Source organism: Chroicocephalus ridibundus, chromosome 3 (assembly GCF_963924245.1).
Source record: "Chroicocephalus ridibundus chromosome 3, bChrRid1.1, whole genome shotgun sequence".
Lineage (NCBI taxonomy): Eukaryota > Metazoa > Chordata > Aves > Charadriiformes > Laridae > Chroicocephalus > Chroicocephalus ridibundus.
Window position 1 is genome coordinate 25,843,114 of NC_086286.1, and position 23,438 is coordinate 25,866,551.

Below are 23,438 nucleotides of genomic sequence, written 5' to 3' on the forward strand. Positions count from 1 at the left end.
GCACCCTACTAACAGCGAGCAACACCTTCCTTCCCAGGTGGTCCTGCGGCCTTACTTAAATCCTAGTTAAGTAATTACATTCTGCCTGCCTGAGGTCTCCTTTAGAGTTTGCAAATGTATTCTTCATTTGTCATGAGTTTGTAGTGGTGCTGCAGGCTATGGAACAGCTGCACTTGGGTGCTACAGCAGTCTTGGAACCTCAGTATAACTTACCTCAGCTGTTTTCCTTACTCTTTAGAATCACGGGATAAAAATCAATAAAAAATAACTTGGTCATGGCGATGGTGGTGTTTGTTTTCAGTATTTAAAAATAAATGCTTGAGTTCATCAGCTTCCTAAAGATTCCTAAGTAGTCTTCCTAACTACTCATTCTTCAGCTTTAATGCTAATGGTTGACAGGTTATCTATCTAAAGCCTCTGCCATTGCTTCAGAAAGCAACGTTAAATTAATTCTAGTGAAAAGCATGTAGTCACTGATAATCTGAGAGACCAGAGAAGGAAAGAAAGTAAAACAAGGAGAAATCACCGTAGGCTGGGCTTTTTAATCAGTAATTCCAGCCTGAACATTCACATCCATGGTGCACACCTTAAAGCAGTAAAAGGAGTATAAGATAGAGGATTCAATTAATTCAAAGAAAAGTGGTCATTCAATAAAAAGTGTTAAGTATCTGGAGGGCATCATTTCAGCATAATTAAGCATTCAAAACGAAGATAAATTCTAATTCACTTTCAGAAATACTGAACAGTAGACAGTAATCCAAAGGAGACACGGAACTCTGCAAATAACAATTCCATCAAAGAATAGTTCCCTTACATGGCGCTAAAGGTTCCATTATGAAGGTGATAAATTGTTTATTCCCAGTCCCACACAATTACTCAAGATTATGTTTACCCTTATGCTTAGTGAGGGCTACAGACAACCAAGCAGGAGAATATTTCTGCTCACAAACAAAAAACACTCATGCATCACATGGGAAGGAAGTAAACATTTTCTAAAGTTTTTGGGTTTGTTTTTGTTTTTTTAAAAAAGGACAAAAAAACACCCACAAACCCACAAAAAAATACACAAAAGCAAAGGAAATATTGTGAACCCAGAACAGCTCTTTTGTGGTGGCTCAAAAGACTCATCTCTAATTCAGAAACCTACAGTACAAGTCCCTAGTCTGATAGAGATCTGCAAATAGATATTCATCTTTCATGCGGTCTAAGCACTAGAGACTTCTCTCTCAGATTTTGGCTAGGATTTTCCTTAGGGCCTGAGAAAACTTTCCAGTCAAAACTTACATTCCTGCTGATAATTCCCAAATAAAAACACAAGAACCTCCAATATCTGATTACAGTAGGGACTACTCACACTAATATGCTTAAGTGAAAGCATGTTTTAAGTGTTTTTTTTTTTATAAAGCTCAGTCTATTCAACAGTTTCTTCATCTCCAAATTAATAATCACATTGTTATATGTAAATAAATATGCATGGTATTTAAGTGATATTTGTGATCAGATCAAAGTTAAGGATATCTCCAACTCCCCAAATAAGCATTCTCAGTAGTAACATACTGAGTAACTGATGCAATTTGCCTAAACCGTGCCATTCAGATATAGCAAATCTTCAGTATATACGCAAGTGTTGCATCTAAACAGACCGCACTACAAAATCAACATTTCAAAAAAAAGGCCATTAACTAAAATAAGACACCTTTATTTAGAATGGACACATATGTCATTGAGACATTTTCCCCAAATTACTAAACAACTAATCTAATTCTACGTTCTAGTCCACCACCTCAAGTTATGGAAACTGATTAAAAAGTGTGAAGTTTAACTAAATTAAGTATTTGTCTATAGTAGTGGTACTTACAGTAAAAATTATGTCTTGCTTGTGGGTTCCTCATTTGGTGATGTAATATTCAGAAGTCACCATGCTTTTGTTCTAAGATAAAGCATGTCCTATATCGCTGTCTTTAAGGAGTCTTCTGAACAAGTCATTTCGTCAGAACATATTCTCTTCCGAAGTACACGTATGTTCTCTCTCTGTATTTCCTGTCCAAAATACTCAATGTACACATAAAAGTAAACTAGTGAGTTACTAATTATGATACATGGCATTTATATAATTTTTTATGTCTTCATAGTATTTTACAATGGGCAGCTAATTAAACAGCTTAGGAAGCGCTTAGAAACCTGAACCAAAATTACCCGGAGTCCCTTAAAAGATTGAATAATTGTATCTCAAATGTTCCAGAAGGTTCCACAGCTTCTTTACTATAAATGAATAGATGGAAATCAGTGTTCCCATTAATTCTTCCTTTCTTAAGCATCATTCACATGAAACATGCATATGCAGCATGCAGTCTAATTGCTGCTGAAAGATCCCCAGTATGTTTTAGAGAGTCAGGTGTGCCTCAGAGTATACAATTTGCTCCATTGTTTAGAGAAAGGAGACTTATATTGCTACCATTTCTTTTTTAATTTGTGATTTTTCTAAGTAGCAGTCACAAAACAGGCTTTTAAGCATCTTTTCTCAACTGTATCAATAGTTATTGATTAGGACAAGGGAGAAAGGAATAATAAAATCTTTACAGGATTTGATTTGATTTTCTGTATTTTTTTGTAGAAATTTAATTCTATATCTCTCCGCATCCACTCTTCCTCCCCATGGTCTGCACTACTATGATTATCCCAATTATAAATTTTGAAAAAGCACTCATTTCTTTAGTTCCCTACCTGCAGTTGCACACAGATTTGCCAAACTCACATGTCAGTAATTTGAGGCATACTGCTTGTATTTTTATCGAATTCCTTAAAAAAATAATACGGCAAAGAAAATCATATCACATTGGAATCTTACACAGAAAAACTGGTCTGTTAGTCATAATATTGGTGAAAATGTAATTGTCAAAACAGTCACCTAAGAAAGTAGACAAAGAATACCATTTTAAGTAATGTGGTGATATGGCAGTCATATAACCTTATTCTTAAATTTCTGATATATCATTTTAAACATTTGAAGATATGGGGAGCGGTTAAGAGAATGAATGTAACTATCTCTCTTAAGCGTTCTGTAATTCACCTGTAAATATATCCACGCACAAACAAAGGAATATTATCTTCAGTAAAAGAATGTCTGGCTTGACCTTTGGGACTTTAACTTGTAGCCAAACAGTTGTGCATGCTTGATTTCCAATCCACTACTTATAATCCCAATTCTTTTATGGCCAATAGATGAACTCCACTACACAAAAAGAAAACGATCTGAAAAAAAACCTTTTCTGAAGGCAGTTACAGAGAAGTCATTCCCACTCTTACTTGATTAAAAAAGAACTTTTTCTCTTGGATTTCACAGGTTGGTAATCTGGGCCCAGACTCTGGAAACAAACCCCTATGTGACAGTATTAAAGCAATTATAGTGCTCGTGGCCAGACATAGGATGTCATTTCTTAAGATTTTCACAGAACCTCTTAATATGGAGATGTGCCATATGTGAGTCCCTGTGATAGATACTTCAATAGTTTCACATACCTGACTTTCACAGCTTTCCACCAGGAGCTCTACAATAGTTAATATTTTGCTTAAAGCCCTGATGTCTGAAGTCAGGTAAATATTTTAGACCACCACATTTTTTCCTTTGATTTCTTGGTCTTTTGTTTGCAGTGAAGAGCTGGAAATATGAGTTGACAAAGACCAAATAAAATATGATCATAGTACTATTTTTTATTAACTATAGAACTTTATACTTACCAAGAGCCTGACCGCTATGACGAAGATGTAGACGCAAATTAAAGGAAAATCTGCCTTGCGGTAAGACTTAGCTATATATTATTTGTTAATAAGTCACCAGTGCAAGGAGTTCTTTAGAGACTGGGTTTGGGTTTTTTTGTGCATTTTCAGTAGAGGATCCCAGCTACTCTGTAAGCAACTGCTTGCAGTAACAGTTCTGATAGACAATGCTCCTCTGCTCCCATTTAATTTGAAGTGATACAAATCTTTTGATCCAGCTTTCTGTCTCTCTGTGAAAACAAACATGTAAATTCTGCCACCTAACAACCAACAAAAATCAATCCCACAGAAAACCAAGCCCCAGGAATTTTAGGTCAAAAATAAGTAAGAAGTTCTTAGAACTATAAAAAGCATCAAAGATGGTCAAAGCATGCCTGACACTGTGAGCTGAAAGCATAAATTATGAAGAAAGATTTTCCACATAGCATGCGCTTCTGTTTTGATTGCTTGGCTTTTTTTCTACAAGCAGAAACTATTTTCCTGGTGTGCATGTCTACAAAAATGCTTTCAGATGATCAATTCTCTTTATTTAGGCCATTTTTGATCATTTGGTTATTACACAAGCAGACAAATTGCCTGTTCTCATTTCCCATTTCTGTAAGTTGTGTAATTCGTTTCTGTGAGCAATTGCCACAACTCTCTGTAAATCTAGTACGCCTGCACTTGGGTACTGACAATAATTAGGAATGTATGAAATGGATTCACTTAATATGAGTCGGTTAATGAAGATCTTCGAGTGCAAATCCAGAGTGTGGGAAGAGTCAGACTCTACGAATCATAGATTAATTAATAGGTTTTCCTGAAATTCCTAGAGGAATGGGAACTCTGCTGGGTTGTCCCCTGAGAATTAGGGCAGATCAAATTATCTTTTCTTTGATAAAATAATGCAAATCTCATTTGTAGTCCAAGATTATGCAGTCATACTGCTATCATGTCTCAAAATCTTTGATCTGTAGTCATTTGAATTTTCCAGAAACTTAAAAAACATTACATCTAGTAGATCTTACATTAATTTACATTTTGTCCTCACTGTTTGTTTCCTTCCTTTCCTTTCCCTACCCTCTTCTCTTCAACCCTGTCCCCAAAAACGTTTTTCAAGACATCTTTAGTCTCTGATGTAGAATACACTTATATATTATGGCCCAGAAGATCTTCACATCAAATAGGACAAATTTATATATAAAAAATACTAATAATAAGTTCCATAAGTTTATATGCTTTATGAAATGGTTTGGGCGTATTTTTTTGCTTAATTCCATATTTTGACCATTTATTTGCAGTTTTTTCCTGTGTTGATTGCAATTTGCAGTTGTGAACATATTCCTCCAAAAAGCCTGAATTATTCATTTAAACAGAGTTCAAGAATGCTCCTAAGCCCTCAAAATGGCTTTGCCTTTTGCTTCTTTTCCATCAGAAACTCCATTAATCAATTCCAAGTTTCCCTTTTTGGTGGAGTTTTCAAACGTGAAAATACAGTCAATTTCAAATGGTGTACCGAAACCACATCTCTCACTCACACGCAATGCCTATGCACAGTAATCTATGCTTTCAAGCATAGTAGCAATATATGCCTAACCTTGGAATAGTCCCCAGAAGCCTTCTCCCTAATGTATTAAAGTTTTACTGTGCTATAGGAGCTAGCTGATAGAAGACAACACAAGAAAGCATTCAAAGATTCAAATGCCTCTTTCGTCTTCTACCATCAGACATAAACCTGTTGACGTTTTGTAACAAATAAAACGAATTACTCAAATTGCCCTTCTCTGAAGAAGGTCATAAAAGACTTTCCTGTTTACAAAGTTCAGCAAAGTTCAGATGCTTGTCTCACACCTAAGGCATGGAAAGCTACCAAAAATGACAAGCAGGAAACACTTGCTTGTCCCTTTTCACATCACGGGACAATTAACAACAGATAGTTACTATAAATGCTAAGCTAAAGACATTCATTTACTTCCTCATCTGGAGTAACCGGTCTCAATTCCCAGTATCTGAGAAAACGGGCCACCTCCAAACATGGCCCAGGTTCAAAGCCAGTGCACAGGGACAAAGGTGTCTGGAGGGCAGGGTGGTTGTCCTTGCAGGCTTCAAGCTCGGCACCCACAAGCACATGGTGAAGTTGCTCACTCCAAATTTCATCCCATGGGCAGTCTTAATCCATTTCAGAGGGAAAAGAATGATAATACATCCTCAAACACCTTCCTAAAGCCTCTCTCACTTGCACCTGAAGGTCTGTCCTTTTCCTGCTTCAATACAAAGTCAAGCAGATGAGTTTCAAGCATTGCTGAAGTTGATTTCAACTAAACTGTTTGTCCTGAAACAGAGTGAAACACGTCCTGAAACATGCTGCCTTGCACTGAATCAGCTTTTAGTAAACTGCTGTCTGTTACCTTTTATCTTCTAGCTATCAGTTCTCACGTCAGACACAATTCCTGAAAATAGTCCTATAGGTAGGCTGTAAACCTGCTAATCCATGAAATGTAGAGACAAATTTAGCACTTTAGCACACAAGCCCTAAATGAACTTGGATAAATAAACCAGTAGTGCACTCTCTGAATCTGTGGCTGTCTTTATTTAAACATCGAATATTTTCCTTATTTAGATAAAGACATCCAATCCCTTGCCCTGTAACTTTCCTAAAAGTGTAATTTTTTATATATTCATACCAGATATGCCATTTATAGGGATAAAGTACACAGCTGAGAGAGTGACATCATTATGTCATTAGCAAAATATTCAAAGTAAGTATTTTTCTTATAAAATCGTATCAGATTAATTCCATTCCTTTTGAAATCAATGGCAAAACAGCACTTTGGAAAATTCCCACAAACTTTGTAGAGTTAGAAATATAAACTATTTTTCTAAATAAAAATGTGTCTCTTTTCAAAGACACATGAATCCCATCTGACCAATTCTCTGTGTTCTTTACAGGTTCCATAATGCCTCTCTATTCAATCGCATATCATTTCACTGAGGTAATATTGACTCTATTCTATTCTACAGACACAAATACTTGGGCAAAATAAGGTACATTAACTGTGCCAGAACTGGAAGAATTAGGGATAAAACTGCTCCTGCTCTGTACTTTAGTCCCTGAATTACACATCAATTACAGAAAAGTCATGCAATGCCTACAAAATGCTCATCGACTCATACTGTTGGAAGGTAAAAGTTTGAATGTACGTACTTTCAACAGCATCCCAGCCATGACTAGCCACTGTACTAGTGGCGCCATTGATTTCAGGTATAATTAAACTATTTGAGCTATTCTTTCATCTAAGAAATGGGGGGAAAAAACAGATCCACAGGAATTTAATTGTGGATTTTAGATGCAAAACTATATTTTTAAAGGCACAGACAACTATGTATATACATGTTGTAATGAAAATATTGTTACACAATAGGAACATCATACTACATTGACACACAGCCACAGCCGCAGTGAAAGTAACAGGTGATGAGCTCAACACTGAAGAGAAAAACCTTTTCACTCAGTGTGACAAGAATTGACATGATCAAAATGAATTTAGGCATTTACGTGACTATTTTTTATGTAAAAGAATATCCTGAAATATATACTTGTTGTACAAGTTACAAAATAAATTAAATGATTTGTGGTAATTCTTAACAAAATTTCTCTTTGCTAATATTTAAGATGAGGACTCATATAAAAAGTGTGAAAAAGCCACAGGACTCAGGATGAATATGAAGAAATAGCACAAGAATGCAATAACAGAGTCAGAAAGGCTAGGAAGCAAAATGAGTTTTAAATGCAATGATTGTAAAACAAAACAGCAACTAAGAAAAGGTTCCATTAATACTTCAGAATTAAGTGAAAAACAAAGGAAAGTACAGATGTGTTACTTCACAAGGGAAAAAGCAAACAACAGATGGCTCAGAGGAGGTTGAAGCCTAAGGTAATAAGGTAGACTATGCAATTAACATAGCTTCTGTTTTAACACAGTCTTACCTTACTAAGCTGGAGTTCCCCCCAAGAATAAGACGCTCCACGTCTCCATGGAAAATCTACATAACTGTGAGGTAACTATATTGGCAGTCACGAAGCTGGTGTTAAAATAACCTTTATGCTATGACCGTAAAAAGGTCTGGGAAGGAAAAATGAACCATGACGGCCATTTTACAGGGAATAGCGGGGTTTACAGATGTATTCGGGTTTTAGGGGAAAGGATAGGAACACAACAACAACCTCATCTTGAATGATATTGCATCAGTCTTAGAAATGGCCTTTTAGCCAACAGTTAGGGGAAAGAATGAGTGTTCATGAAAACAGCTGCCAATTTGGAGGAGAGAATGGAGTATGAAAAGGGAGAAATTTGGGACACCAACAATCTCATTCTGTCCTGTTTTAGTCTGGCATAGCAGCTTTCAGCTATTTACTGCATTCATTTTTTCTTATAAGCTCATCCTCCTCCAAAGAACACAGACACAGCCCTTCCTTAAGCAGCTGATCTCTTCATACATGCTTGCAAACTGCCAATTTCAGCCCAGCCAAGGACGGATTTTAAGAGCTGGATTCTGTTCCTCCTGGATGAACAGAATCAGATGGATGCTGTCTGCAGCTAGATCTGCAGTAACTCACTGTGCCCAACAGGTCTGTGGAGACAGGATTAATTTGAAGACTGTGAGACTCTATCACTGGAAAGAGACAGCATAACTCAATATCCCTAGCATGAAAATGGAGTTATTTACTGTCACTTTTCAGAAAATGACTAGAACTTTTTTTCAATTATGCAAGAGCACACTTGAGTTTTAGAAAATATGGGTGCTTTTGTATACTTGAGGCAGATGGATAGCTGCTGTGTCTTAGAAAAATACAGGGCTGCATGTTAGAAAAACAGTATCTCATAAGTTAATATTTAAATATTTATATATCAAATAGGTGACGCCAGACACTCAAGTATCTTGCACATGTTGTTCACACTAGATTAAGCTGTTTTGCTTGATGATGGGAAAGTGACATTAGGAAATGATAATGAGCCTTTTTGATGAGTCTGACTGCCATCCAGGTAGGAGATCTGGAGCAAGACTGGCATCATAAGTTGCTCACATCTCCACCACCGACTCAGCATTTCTGCCATAAGGCTCAAATCTGCACAGGTATCATAGAGAGGTGAGAAATTTTACCCAAGAAAAACCAACACATAAATGGGTTGAACCAAGAGCTAGTCTAATAGTTACATTTCACTTTCGGTGCTGCTGGGCAGTGCATTCCAGATGGTGTGCGTGCTGTGAACATCTCTGACTGCCTTCCATCCGAAGGATGGCAAAAGCTCCATAGTCCTTTGGAAAGACCAAGACTAGTGGCTGTCTCAGTTACAACATTTAGAAAATCCAAACCTGCAAGTTGCTTATTATTAAATATAACTATAATATTAATGGCAGACATTACAGATGTACCTCAGCATTTCTAATGATTTCGTAACCATGAGGAACAAAATTATTTCTATTTCTCATGGAGTACCTATGTCAGATTTAATGGTCTGAAAGATAAATAACTGAGCTGCTAAATCCATACTAGAATTCAGTATCCATGAAAATCAAAATGTTCTCCATTGCACTTAAACAGAGGGCATTACGTATTTTCAGATCATAATCTGAAATGTAACATAATCTTTGCCCAGAAGGCAAAAGGAGTAAACACAAATATTTCCAGTCACTTCTGTACAAAGTATAGGCGCATCTGCTTAAATCTGTACCCAAAGTACTCAAAAGGAGAAGGTACTTCAAAGTTGCTTTGAACTATATCGTCCTTCCATGGACTTATAGACAACTGAGCTCTTACGGATATTTGGTTTTTATAAATAAATTGTTGAAAGCATGGATTTCCTTCTACTGCTGAGATGCTGCTGACTGATATGTTTGAGGAAGATGAGCACTTACTCTTCTCCAGTTCACCAGGTGAGGGAAGAGTCGTACCAAAAATAAACCCTGTTCCTGCTTCCTCCTGTCATGTTAGTTCCACAACTCCCTGCAATTCTCCCAGGGAGGGCTGGTGAATATGTTGGGAGGGCAATGTCAGTAACCAAACTATTGATATATTGATATTCTTGCCACCACTTGTTATCAGGATGGGAGCAGTTAACCCAATTCCAGCCTTAGCCTCAACCACTAACTTTTGCAACAGAAATAAATATTATTTCCCACACTGACGGAAGGTTTTGCAGCAGCTCTGTCACGACACAAGTAGCAAGAAAAAAAATGGTCACCAACTTCTTTTAGTCTATGCCTTCTTCCTGATATGGAAATTACATCTATCTGACCCTCCTTCTCACCAGCCTGTCATTTTACATGTTGTTTCTGCATTTCATCCAAGTGTTGCCAGATTACCAAAACAAAAACCCAAATCATCAGACATATTCCTAAATCCACTTGAAGGCACTAAATGTAACAATGTGATAAAATGATACCTATTACATTACATTAAAAATCCAAGCACCTAAAAGCATGAGAATGAATAATTAAGAACATCAATCTGCTGCCCACAACATAGCCACATTATGCCTATTTCATCATAATGCCATTTACTGTCACACTTTGATTGTTTTTAAAACGTATAATTTTGTTTTCTTGATGTCAGTAGCTAAATGTGTTCACTGAAAAGAGTGGGATCTGGATGGAAGGTACATAGAAACAGAAAAAAAAAAAAAGAGAAACTGCTCAGCTTTTAGGAATAGGTTGTATTGACTATTGCTCCTTGGCTTTTACTGATATCTAATGGGGAATGAAAGACAGGAGGCACATTAATGTGAACCCATAATGCAATGGATGTCTACCAGAACCAGAAAAAGACAGCCAAAAATACAAAGACCACCAAATGCAGGATGGTCATTTAGTCCAGAGGTAGGACTGCTACAGAACAGCTGCTCCAGCAAAGACGTTCTAAACTTGCAAAAAAATGACCATCCCCACTGCTAAATCTCAGCACTTCCCACCAAGTTTCTATTGCATTGAAGCAGTCGTCATGTTTTTAGGAAGGTGGAATGAATCATCTGTTATTACTTTACTCCAGGTCATCCAAAATAGAAAACTTACTCTGATCTCTTTAATGTAAGGAAGTTATATTTCAACCAGACCAGCCTGAAGTTTTTGCATAAAAACTATATAAAAGAGTTTACATAAGCATTCATACAATTATTTACAATGCAACAACCTCAGTCGTCCTTGCATTCTCTTTCTTTAAACTGACAACAAGACATTTCATAGAGCTGAACGCAGAAAACACATTTCAAAACTGCATTTGCAAGTCTGAATTTTCCATTCGCACATGCAGAATTTGGGACCTAATCTGAAACCACGCTCTTTTCCGTGGGAACTGTGGCATTCACTTCACCCTTGTTAGAACGTCACCCATGTATCCATTTAACCCAGAGACTGAAACATCAGGGCTGAATTTTGCAGGTTTGCCCTTGTGCAGCCTTTTTGATTTGTTTCTTGTTTAAGCAGAACCCTTTGCAGAACTGAGTGCCTGCTCATGGTATTGGAACCATCATCCTGAAGGGAAACAAGCCCAGCTTTGAAAGGATTCAGGTAGTATGTGGATAAATACATGAGGGAGCTGAAACCTGAAGATGGATTTCACAAGCTGAAAGAGAACAGATCAAATTGAATTATTCATCCAGCTCCAAACATTGATTAAATCCATAGCTGGTGGCTGAGGGCTCAAGCCAACACAGATTTACAGCTGAATAAAATTTAGTACCAGAAATAGTTCCATAAGTAGTGTTTGCAGAGCAGGCTGCAGTTTTCCCTTCTCTCATTTTTGAAATACACTCGGTTAATATCTCATTATCTTGCTTACGGGAGGAAGAAACAGAAGAGGACTTACATTTTTTCTAACCTGCAGTTCAAAGACAATAGATTCCTCTTTGCTTTTACAAAAAGAGAATTTTCTACAAAATTTTCTTTTTTTTTTTGGTAATAACAGAAGTACATAAATTCAGGAAATATTTAGAGTTATGTTTTTAAGACAATGTTAACTAACAATCAATGAATACACGTCGTTTGATTAAATTCTTGAAGCTGTGACAGGAGCAGTCAAAAGTTACTTTCTGTCTTTAAGTTAAGTTCACCACATCTGAACAGTTGCTATTTGCAACTGCAAAGTATTAGGTCATGGCCTTTGTAGGAAGCAAGATATCTGACTTGATCAGACAATAGTCTAATATGATTCAGAAAGCCATATGTCCCTATCTCCTCTGAAAACCACAGAAATATAAATGTTGCACAAGTAGACTTGATAAAATCAGGCTATTTTCATGGTCTATTTCTAATGCACAGGGCAGACTGCTACTGGTGCACCAAGCATAAACTCAATCATATCAAATGGTTCTTGAAAGGTACAGCTTGTTGTTTATGTTATGCCTATCAAGAGTTTTGTTAAGAGAAGCCAGGTACTGATGAAATGTCATGGCTTTGCAGGCTCCCTGTTTTCTGATGACTGCTTCTTCTGAAGTCTAGTTTGTCAAACCGGAGGAGTAAGAGGCAGCACAATGCCCTGCAAAGTGCTATAATTTCTGTACCAGCAGAGCGTATGCATATATGTAATTCACACTGAAATGACATTTGGAATGCCACACACTTTCCTGTGTTGTTGAGGACAAAAAATAAAACAACGGGAGGCATATTTGTTTTGCTTCTTTCAACACAGAAAATAGAAAATGTCAGACTTGACTTGTGCATAGAGCTTTCCAAAGGATAAGCTTCTCTAGGTCGGTTCTCCTCCTATTTACATTTGTTTTTCTATTGGCAGAATTATATTTGCTCAAATGGAATCACTCTTGATTTACTCAAGTGTGAGAACAAAACAATCTGATTCCTCTGTCTGTTCCAAGTCAGCATTATTGTGATACTAGCAATTCTTTCAACACTTTTATGATTTTCAAAAAAATATCCTGGTCTTCCAAAAATTGGTCATCTTTAATCTGTTTTATCTTGGTCAAGTTCCAAGGTTTCACGTAATTTGTGTTACTAATATTACCTCATTTCAAAATAAGGCTTTGTACATTTTTTCAGTTCATAACCTTCCTTAATATAATTGCTATAATTGTACTTGAGCAAGAGCACTTGAATGGTTGAGAAAAATATCTTATTAAATCTATGATAAATTAGGGACTGAGCAATTATATGCTGGAAGGGGAAAAAAATCACCAGCAACTGCACATTACAAAGGTTGCAAAGTGCCTTGATGAGTTGAATGTGGCTCTGATTGATGAACAGCAGTAGATATGCATAAAAGAGTGTGGGTGCCTCGAGCGTGTGTCTGCCTTCAGTGAAGTCAGAGAAAAGGGAAAACAAAGTGCTTTACAGAAACCCACTCCCTTGCTTGGACTGATAAGCATACAAAATAAATAACATACATTAAACCTAAGTAAGTGGAATGCAGAGACTATATGTCCTCATATATACTGTGCTTCAGCGTATTCATCCAAATTAATCTCCTGTGCTATTTCTGTGGAGCTATTTAACACAGGACAAATGTAGCTCACTATTGATTTGTATTCTGATCTGAACCAAATCAGCGACAATAGCTGTGTGAAAACCTAGGACTGAGATCCAGTCCCTTAATCACTCGTGGAGAAGTGGCACAGTTTCAGGTGAAAGGGTATCCAGCCACCCTGCCAACAGGTGAGCGGGGAGATTACACGTAGCAGAAGGCATGTAGTCCCAATGACAGAAGACACTGACAGTGGCATACGCTCCCTCTGCAGCTACACAGTCTTTGCAGAGGCAAGTACTCCAGCCATTTCCTAGATTCCATGGGACAATCAGACATTAAGCCCACACAACTTCTTCAGCTGCCTCAAACGTGGAAAAACATCAAGCATAAGAATTCGTCAGGAAGAGAGAGCTCTGAGAATCTGCAGAACACAAGAATCGCAGTAAAACATTCCTCTCTCTTTGTAATATCTGAACACACCAGTGCCCACACTGCAAAACAGTCCCAAAGAGCATCCCCTAGAAACGGCATTAGTATCTGCAGTTTGTAGTAGAATACCTCAGTCTTTACAGCTGGTGCTTTTTAAGGGCTACACAGCAAGTATGAATACAAACTTTGCCCAGTATAAAGGAGATGTGAACAACAACAGCATAGAACAATTTTTTAAGTTATGGAAATAAAATGTTATAGAATTTTTGAGGGGGATGGGCTTTTGTTTGTTTGTTTTGGTAATGAGTAAAATCAGATGATGGAGAACTGATATTTGAACTCTTCAGTGTTAAACTTTCTTTAAATGTACCCACTGATTTCTTACTCACATTCTGCTGTGTTTCATAGAAATCCCATGCCAATATTATTCATCTGTAGTGGGCTACATTTTACCCACTGCTATAGCAACAAGTCCCCCAGTTCTCTCTCCTTCATTAATTCCTAGAAGGAATCGTAATTTCCAGCAACACATAGTTGTTTTCTATAGTTACAACTTATGGGTCATAACTAACTACCTGCTGCATCAATGGCAAAACTCCACTGACTGGAAAATAAGGTACCAATACTCTGGAGAAAAATCCACATTTGTGTTGGTAAAGAAATAATCAAGTCCAGTGTCTGTAACTAAGGCAATACTACTCCTTCCTACGGTATCACACAGAAATTCCTACTAAATCATTCCTGGAGCTTAAAACTTGAACTCTATGGTGACTCAAGGAAATGGATGATAAAATTTTCACACCTGTTACATGTCAGCAACAAAAGACCCATTCCTGCCAGTTTTTTGATCAATATCTTTCCACAACTGTGTCCTTCTGAAATGATAAATAAATCCCTGTGAAAAAAAACCTCATTGTATACTGGTTCTTTTGGATTTTAATATTTGCAAAGTTGTACATCAGATTAATTCCTTTTTAGCCCAAGTTGTTTCAGTGTTTAATTGTGATCTGATCCAGATATCCCAAAACTTAAAACTAGCTGCTGTTATCAACCCATGGTCATTAAGAAGCATCGCACTAAAATAAACAGTTAACATGCTTTCAGTTGCATCCTGCCTTAAAACTCTAGAGCCCAAGCAACTTCTAGACCATCACAATTTAGTGGACAACTCTCATTCTCTTGCATTCTCCACTCCTTGTTTCCCTCCATATGACCTTGCAGATGTTCCCACAGAAAGTTATCCTAAAACAAATCAATTTTCATCTGGGAACTTGTATCTGGAACGTGGCCCTTTTGTGCATGGGTATGGTTCCAGGAGATCAGCACACTGTAGTGCAGCCCTGTAATGTAAGAAGCTCTTCCGTTTGCAATGAGATCAAAGGTATCTTGGCTTTGGCATTTAGAAATCTAGATACCCATTAAAATTCTGGTATAGTCTGACAACAGCTGCTTTAAACAGAAGTTGCCAGATGGTAATATTTGTGTGGGTACCACGTCGCCTGGCAGGGAACAAGCTAATGATGCACAAAATGCTTTGATGCACAGCCTTCAAGCAGTAAACTTAAAGTGATACAAGGCTTCATACAAGGACTCATCTACCCTGCTTTGCAATTATGCATGATACAACTAATTTTTAGCAATACAAATGTATGGGTAAGGAGACACAAAGTATTTGCCACATAAGCATTGTTGGGATTAAAACAAGTATCATCTCTCAAAATGACTAATATTTGTGAACTTGTGCGTAAATTTGCAGAAAGCTATAGATCATATTTTAGATGTATTGCAGTTAGGATGGTGGGTGTTTGGAATATAAAAATCCAGTATTCATATGGAGATTAGAGCACAGGCCTCTTTCAGTCATATTTTGGAAATGGAACACGATGACAGCCTAGAACCCAAAATCCAACAGGCCTGTCAAGTTTAAGTAAAAACCACCAGAAAAATTCAGGAAATTCTATTCATATGGGTATATCATCAAGACAAACAAGACTAGAGCTGTTCCCTACAAAGAACAACTTTTTATTTCAAGGCAGCTAATTTCAGAGGTACCTGCTGTAAGTATATGCATAAGAGGCTCTGATTAAACTCCTTTGGTATGAGTGATATGATTGATAACAGACAAATGACAGAAACAGTAAGAGGATTTCTTGCACTGGTCTTGCAAGGATGTCTGAAGACTCCAAAGGCTCACAGCATGATCAATATCTTGGTTTTTTATTTACTGAAGAAATCCACAACGCCTTGTTCATGCAGAAATAAAAGTAGCAGTATCTATTAAACTGTGTGCTATTTCAAGAAATAACATGGTTATGGTCTGCCTTTCCACTCTTACTCTAGAGTTCACACACCGTATTTGTAACCAACCTGGCCGTGCAAAATGCAAAACTAAAAATAGACCTTCACATGCACCTTGATTTCCCTTTTTCATTTGACCCTTGAGCACCTGAAGTACAAAAATAGGAACCTATTTAAAGTATATACTTTTACGGATCAGGGCTCAGTTGGAATCTCCCTGAAAATCACATTGAACAGGTACCCTGCTGACTTAAATTGCAGTGTTGAAGGCTTTATCAAATAACACAAAATAATGCTGAGCAATTAGTTCAAGATTTTTGTGTGCTGAAAAGCTCACTGAATTTGGCTTTTTTTGTTTTACTGAAAAGTAAGTCTAGCAGGCTTGCTTCTAATTAAATACTCTATTTGTCATAAAATACATTTTTCCTAAAATAACAGAAGCCTGCTGACAAGCAACAGATAACCAAAGCTTGACCAAGGGCACATGAATTATGTTAATGGCTATATACCTCTTTAAAGCACAAATACGTTACTCATTGGTATTATATTTCTGTTAGGACAGTGTTCCTTAAGTATGCATATGCTCAACAATTAACCATTTAAAATAAAGTAGAGCAAAATTCACTATAGATGGTCTAAGTCAGTTCCTGGTCTGTGACTCTATTGATCATCCTTTGTTCCTCTATCTTGCTATTTAGAACTTCTGAGAAAGAAATTAGAGTGATAATTGTTGTCCCTAGAAATTTAAGACAGAATAATCACATCAAATCATATCAACTTATTTATGTATTTTTTTATTTGTTCTGTTGGGCCATTTCTCCAGGACAACTATTATATTCAATATCCTCAGTATATTAGCATCCTGCAGTAATGTATTTAAGTTGGGCATGTTTATTATATTTATTAACCAAAGGACAAAAATAATAGAATGAGATGTAATAGAACACATACATCTTGTGTGTAGTTAGCAAGCAATATATTTAATTGTTTCTCCTTCATGTTTGTTGATTTAAATGAAAGTCAAAAACACATTCTAAATTCAATACAATTTACCTAGTACAGACAAAATTCTGTTCCAGGGTCTGAGCAACCCTGAACTTTAAGTACTACTGTAGCCCTAGAAGTTTCTGCAGCAACAGTGAGGAATTCCCACTGGAATGCATCTGTAAGAGTGCACTGAGGAAGAGAAAAGTGCCCTACACAGCCCCGTGTCCATCAGCAAGAATATGGTCACATAATGTCCTGTCTACCTTTTGCATGTGGCACTGACACACGAAGAAACCTGGCCCATGTACTGCCTTCATTCTCCCAACACCTGAAGTGTGAGAGAAGCTCTTGTGCGAGAGTGAAAAGCCAAAGTAAGTGAGAGCCACAACTCAGCCCGAGTGCCAATGGCAGAAGGCCAGAGGCTCAGCATCAGCTGAGGCAACAAGTGCCTGAGGTCACCATCCCCGTCCACCACTCCTGATGTGAAGCTATCAGGTCAAGGATGTGAAAGAGTGGCACATGGCATAGCCTATTCCCATATGCAGAGGGGAAAGGGTGCAGTCCCGAAAGGTGCCGCATCTGCTCACACTAAAGGTCCAGCCAGCTCTGTACCCATCTCTGAGAATGGCGACAAGTAGGCACACGGAACAGAGTACAAGAACAGGGTAAGCAAAACCCATCTCTCTTGACAGACCCTCACAGATCTATCTTGTTTTAAATGCATGAGTTGTCACTGGTTTACCCTGGCTTATTCCAACACTTCTACTTTCCCCAGAGATGGGTTTAAGCCACAAATTTCACATGCAGCTCTAAATTCCCCTGAATTTTCAGATGAAGAGATATGCCAGGAATTTTGAATTTATTTTCCCATAGCTGGGAAATTATTCTTACAAAACAATAGTTCTCTCCTGTCCAAATACAGTAAGTGAGCACACGTTTTATTCTCCTAAACTGTGCGCAATTGTACCGTTAAGCTGTTCCTATGCTGTTTATTTGTCATGATTTCACTTTGATCACATCCACTTACTGAAGGATTCAGCTGACAGGACAATGGGCTTTCTTTTTAAATAGTGGATGGAGGGCGATGAAAGTAGAGAAAATGTGCATCCAACACAACGCTGGAATTTAGATACATGATACAATACCTAAAATGCTAAAGGATCTTAGGGCCTAAGGAGCCTTTTTGTCTCCTGAATTATCATAGGTCTTTTTTGAATGTTTCATGGAACTGGATTGGAGACAACACAAAAAGTCATTTAGACCAGGCATTGCAGTCTTCAAATAAAATGTAGATGAAAATTGTAGAAACTCTGGAGGTCATCATACCATCATTAAAACAAATTGCAAAACTGTTGCAAGACAGAAGGAGCAGGAGCCAGCTATCTGATAAGTTATTAAATACTGAGCCCTTTTTAAAAGTATGCAATTTCTTCGATACTCAGTCTTCAAAACAATTTGTCATATACTATCTAGTTAACCTTCATAATATAAGCATTGTTTCTACACTTTGAAAATAGGGCAACTAGGGGTGATTTAGCGATCCGCTAGCAAAAGTGGGGTAACTGTGCCTCAGGAGCCGCCTCTTTCTTTCTGGCTCTGCGTAAATGTCAGTATTAGGATTTAAAAACAGAATTTCTTGGCTCCTCTTCTCAGGACAATATCCAAAACGCTATCTCACTTTCTATGCTGCATGAAAACAGAGTTAAAATAACACCAGTATCTTCCACCTTGTACTACACATATCCCTTCCTTTTAAAAATACTTCATGTAACTCTATCCAAGATTGATGAAAAGCACCTACAATCTGAATCAGACAGTACCGAGCATAGCACTCCCCAAGGTCACACCCTCACTAGCTGTATTACACCTGCGCTACGCTGCCTGCTAAAACAGTTACCCTATAGGCTAACTTCTGGAGAAGTTCCTGCTTTTGCAGACCTATTGTTCTTAGCACGCAACAATATCAAAGTCATATAAGGCTTGCCAACCTTTTGATCATCTCTCTACACCCTGTGGGCAGACAAGTACAATTAATGCAACTCAATCCCCTAAATCAAAATTGCTGAGATCCAAGGATTTCACATTTTTCTAATAGTGAATTCATCTTTAACCCACAGCACTGGAACATGAACTGAATATAGAGTAGGCATAATGCCTTAGCAAATACCCTAGATTAACATTTCAATTACTTTTACTACCTTAATAACAAAGAAAAATTAATAAAATAACTGCAGGATTAAGCAGTTACTGTCTAATGTTTCCAGTCTTATTATGATTTGTTCAAACCCATTACAGGTACTTACATATCCCAGTTCTCAGAGAAGGAAAATGCAATCTATTTTTGTTCAAAGATAACGTATTATAACAGGAAGTATTCCTAGTGATGCACAGGTCCTAACAAAACCAGCAGCTGGATAGAGCAGAGGCAGCGTGCTCCTTAAAGACATTTAGCAAATGGGATTTTCATGTCAATCTGGACCTGCCATTTTTAAGTGACCCCTCCTGACCCTCTGCAAGAAAGGGCAAATGGTGTTAGATGTTTCCTAGGGTTTTTGACACAAATGCCGACAGGTAAACATAACCATGCCAAGCATATTTCTTTTAACAGACTAATATAGAAATACGATTCTCATTTATTTTATAAAGATGCTCATAGGGTTTTTCGTTTTGCTTATCTTTGTTATCAAGTACAAATGCAACTTCAGCGTGAAGCCACCATGACCAATTAAGATAGTGACAACAGCCTCCTTTGAATTACTTGTATCCCACTCTGTTTACACCAGTAAATTGCATTAAAATGTGTCTTTCGACTTGGGATATTCCACGTCTTATTGAAAACCTCTGCCTCTAATAATTTTATCAACTTCAAAATCCCTTTATAGCTTCCTGTGTAGGTAAACAGGGTTCAGCACAAATGAGTGCCCAACTCCAAATATAGACAGTTGTGTTTAGCACTGTGTTTGTTACCACATTAATTTCCTGCATTCTTGTTCCAACTTGAATGTCATTTCCCAGTGCGGAGAAGCCTTAGCTGTAGATAGTTTACAGAGATCAGCCTCGGGCCACTCATACTCTGGAACAGAACTGTTATTCTTTCCTTGGAGACCCATGCCATCTCTGGAATGAAGGCTGATTTGTCAGCATACAAATGAGGATGCTAAGTGTACTTCTTGGAGCAGGAATTCCTGAAATTTTCCCAGGGATGGGAAAGATTATTCTTTCTGTGGTATCAGTAGTAGAATTACATATCTTCAGAACAAGGGAATGAGTTTGGGAGTTATCAATTCCTCTACTTCCCACTTCCCACCAAGTGGTTCCAGACCCTTTCCCTTGCTCTTGGCAGGTTGATCGCTCTCTTTATCTCCCTATTTAAAAATGTGAGGGAGGAAAGAATGTTTTATCGCCACTGAGGAGGCGTAGTTGCACAGGGGGTAGGGAAGGAAACACAAAGGAAGGAAAAAGGTATGTGTGTAGGTTTGGTTTTGGTTCCGTATCTATGCAATAATCCATAAACATTCATGCCACAGCAGCATCTCATAGCACATACTGCCTCATGTAGAGTTAAATAATTTTTTAATTTGGAAACTTAACAATCAGCAAGAATGCTAGCTGGCAGTACACAGCAGCTCCTTCATCCAAGGAAGGATTCACATCTCCAAGAAGGACATATTCCTTCTGCTGTCAGTGAGCCATTTTCTACTTTGTGCCAAAGAGTCTGCAGAAAGTCTGTCAGTCAAGACAAAAACACATAGATTCAAAAACATGGTGTACACTTGGCCATGCCATTCCCCACAGTCAGCTACAGAACTGAGGGAAAAAACATACAGCGTCTGTGGAGGATATGGCAGAAAAGGTGATCTCCAATACACCAGCACATGTGAACAGGTAGGAGAGAAGTATCGCTTCTACTATCCTGAATGCACCTCACCCCCACACCCGTGTTCACATACATCCATATAAACCAGTTCCGAACCCCACAACGCAACATGCTGCATTGCATCCTTTGCACATTCATTCGGGACATGCCAAGGATGACATCTACCTATCCTCCCTGCACAGCATCACAGGTGGGACTGTCCCTCTCTCACACTGCCGTTTGTTACGGTTCTGGCCTTTCCTAAGCTCTTCTGCTTTCCTCAGTCCCTCTGCAGATATCATCGTATCATTGCAATTGCCCTAGGGCAGCCATTCTTACCTTCACATCTTGCACCAGGGTCTTCACCAGCAGCAGCTGACATAGCTCATGTGACTCATGATCATAAGCCATGTATATCATACGTAGCACTGGTTTGGTTGGGAAGAAGCTTTACTTGGAAGCAGAAGAGACAAAGATGGCTGTACCATTCATCTCTCAGATATGTCTGGAGGTACATGTTGCTGCAACAGATTTACAAGTAAACCAACATTTTTTTTTCCAATTTGTTTTCAGTGCTCAGGGTTATTTTTGGCCAAAAATGTTATTCTTTGAGTGCCTGAGCTCCTCTGGAGGCTTCTTCTTCCTGTGAACCATGGACTGGTTCACTGAGCAGCCTCCAAGTCCTGTGTGGTAAGCTATCAGTTCCAAGAAGAATGAGTCAAGTGTTTGCCCACATGAAATTCATTCCCTGTTATTTTAGGAAGAGGCAGAGAGGCTCATAACTCATTCTCATCACTGCTGGGAAGCAATCACCAGGTCTCTTGCACAATGCAGTGCACAGGGTTTTCATACTGATTTAGGCAACATAACGTTACAGCCAAGGTAACACATGACATGGCAATGCCACGGAATGTGCCCTTGTAACACAAATTAAATTCTTCAATGGATATCCCTGCACCTCACTTCAACAGGGATCATCTGTCTGCATCCAGGCTGAGATTTGTTGAAAATATTATGAAACAGATTCTGCTAATTATTTTTAAACTAGTTAATGAAATAATTGCATTACTAACAATGACAGTAACAATTTGAATTGATGTAAATACCATTAATTAAATCCCACTGATGTCCACCAACATCTATGCTGGTCACTTTTCTTTTGAAAGTGAAGGGCGTGGAATCCCTGGGTCATGAGTTTCATTTTGGAATGGCAAAGCTCAATCTGCAGACCCATAGTTGATCTTGCCTTTTTCTAAAAGAGACTGAATCTGTGTTAATCCTTCCTTTAGCTGTGCAGCTGTATCTTCTGCAATGAACACAGAAAAGTGATACCCAGCAGGGTCTCAGGTGAAGATGTTAAATCCTTCACTCCAAGCCCAACTTGACACACGACCTAAAGGTAATCTCCTTTATCAGACTGCAAATTCCTATCTTGAGTACCACAGCAGAGACTAAATTACTGCAGTGCTCCATATGGCTGGCGGATGGGTTCATCCAGGCTGAGGTGCTTTATATTTGTAATGCCTAATTAGCTTCAGGACTTTAGGGTTTGTAGAATCCACCAGCCCTGCTTGCAAAGTCCTTACAATGAGTAAAGGTACTGATAGTGTACCCCCAAACAGGGCTTAGGGAACACTTCTTGCACCAACTCCCAAATCCTACCTCCTCTTTCAGGGTTGTATTCAGTTATGTAGTTTCTTCTGAAGGATCAAGGGACGTGCGTCTGCTCTACAGACACATGACAAAATAGCACAGAATACAATGCCGTATAAAAAGAGAGTGGCAAGTGGTCACTGTAGCTGAGATTGTGGTTAAATTTATTTCTAAAGCTTTTCTGTCAACAAGCTATTTAAGGCTTGCCTCTATATTTTTATCCTTCCTGCTGGTTTGAGTTTCTGGATCATTACTGCAAATTAATGATAAAGATATTAGTAAGATAGACTTCCTTCCAGTGGTTGGAAACGTGTATTTTAGAAACATGTTCCTCTACCAGTTTATTGCAGCCAGAAATTACAGGTTTCCAAGAATCAAATCAGGCTATTTATAAATCAGATGAGAAACACAAAGGATAGATTTTACTTTTAAAAATTCAGCAACAACAAGAGTAACTTATAACTGTGTCATTGAGATGTACTCTGAAGATAAATGAGCAGATGTAAATACATTTATAAGTACCCATCGGTTTACCTTGGTTATGAGTGAGAATGCAGATTTTGTATGTTACATATAAAAAAGAAGATGCTGGAAATAATCTCAACAGCAGCTTAATTCTGCGGTCTTTATGGTATGCTTGAACTGCAAGATGCACCATCTCCACTAACGTTCACAGGTTAGTATAAGCATTGGTAGTTGGTATATTCTCTCAAGAAGTAAAACTTGCACTTTAGAGAGCCCCTTAAGAGAATGGTCTCCTTCCTAAGTGATAGTCATATAGGGCAACCACAGACAATAATATTTTTAAATTCCTCTACTATAACTAGCCTTCACCTAATAGCTTGAATCTCACACTGATTCAAATAGGTTCCTTCACTACTGTGACCACTTCACAATGTAAGAGGTATGCTGGTTACACTCATGTGACTGCAGCTTCCTGGGAAAAAAAATTAGACTAGCAAAGCCACAGAAAACTGCAGAGAA

General features: G+C 38.0%; 1 protein-coding gene across 1 annotated transcript in view; it reads right to left on the reverse strand.

Annotated features, from left to right (window-relative positions):
* KCNK2 (potassium two pore domain channel subfamily K member 2) overlaps window positions 1–23,438 on the reverse strand; it is a 134,209-nt gene that overhangs the window by 108,909 nt on the left and 1,862 nt on the right. Inside the window, exon 2 of the mRNA XM_063328463.1 lies at window positions 1,859–2,052. Within this exon, the coding sequence (XP_063184533.1) occupies window positions 1,859–1,892 (34 nt within the window). The 5' untranslated portion in view covers window positions 1,893–2,052. The remainder of the gene's footprint in view (window positions 1–1,858; window positions 2,053–23,438) is intronic.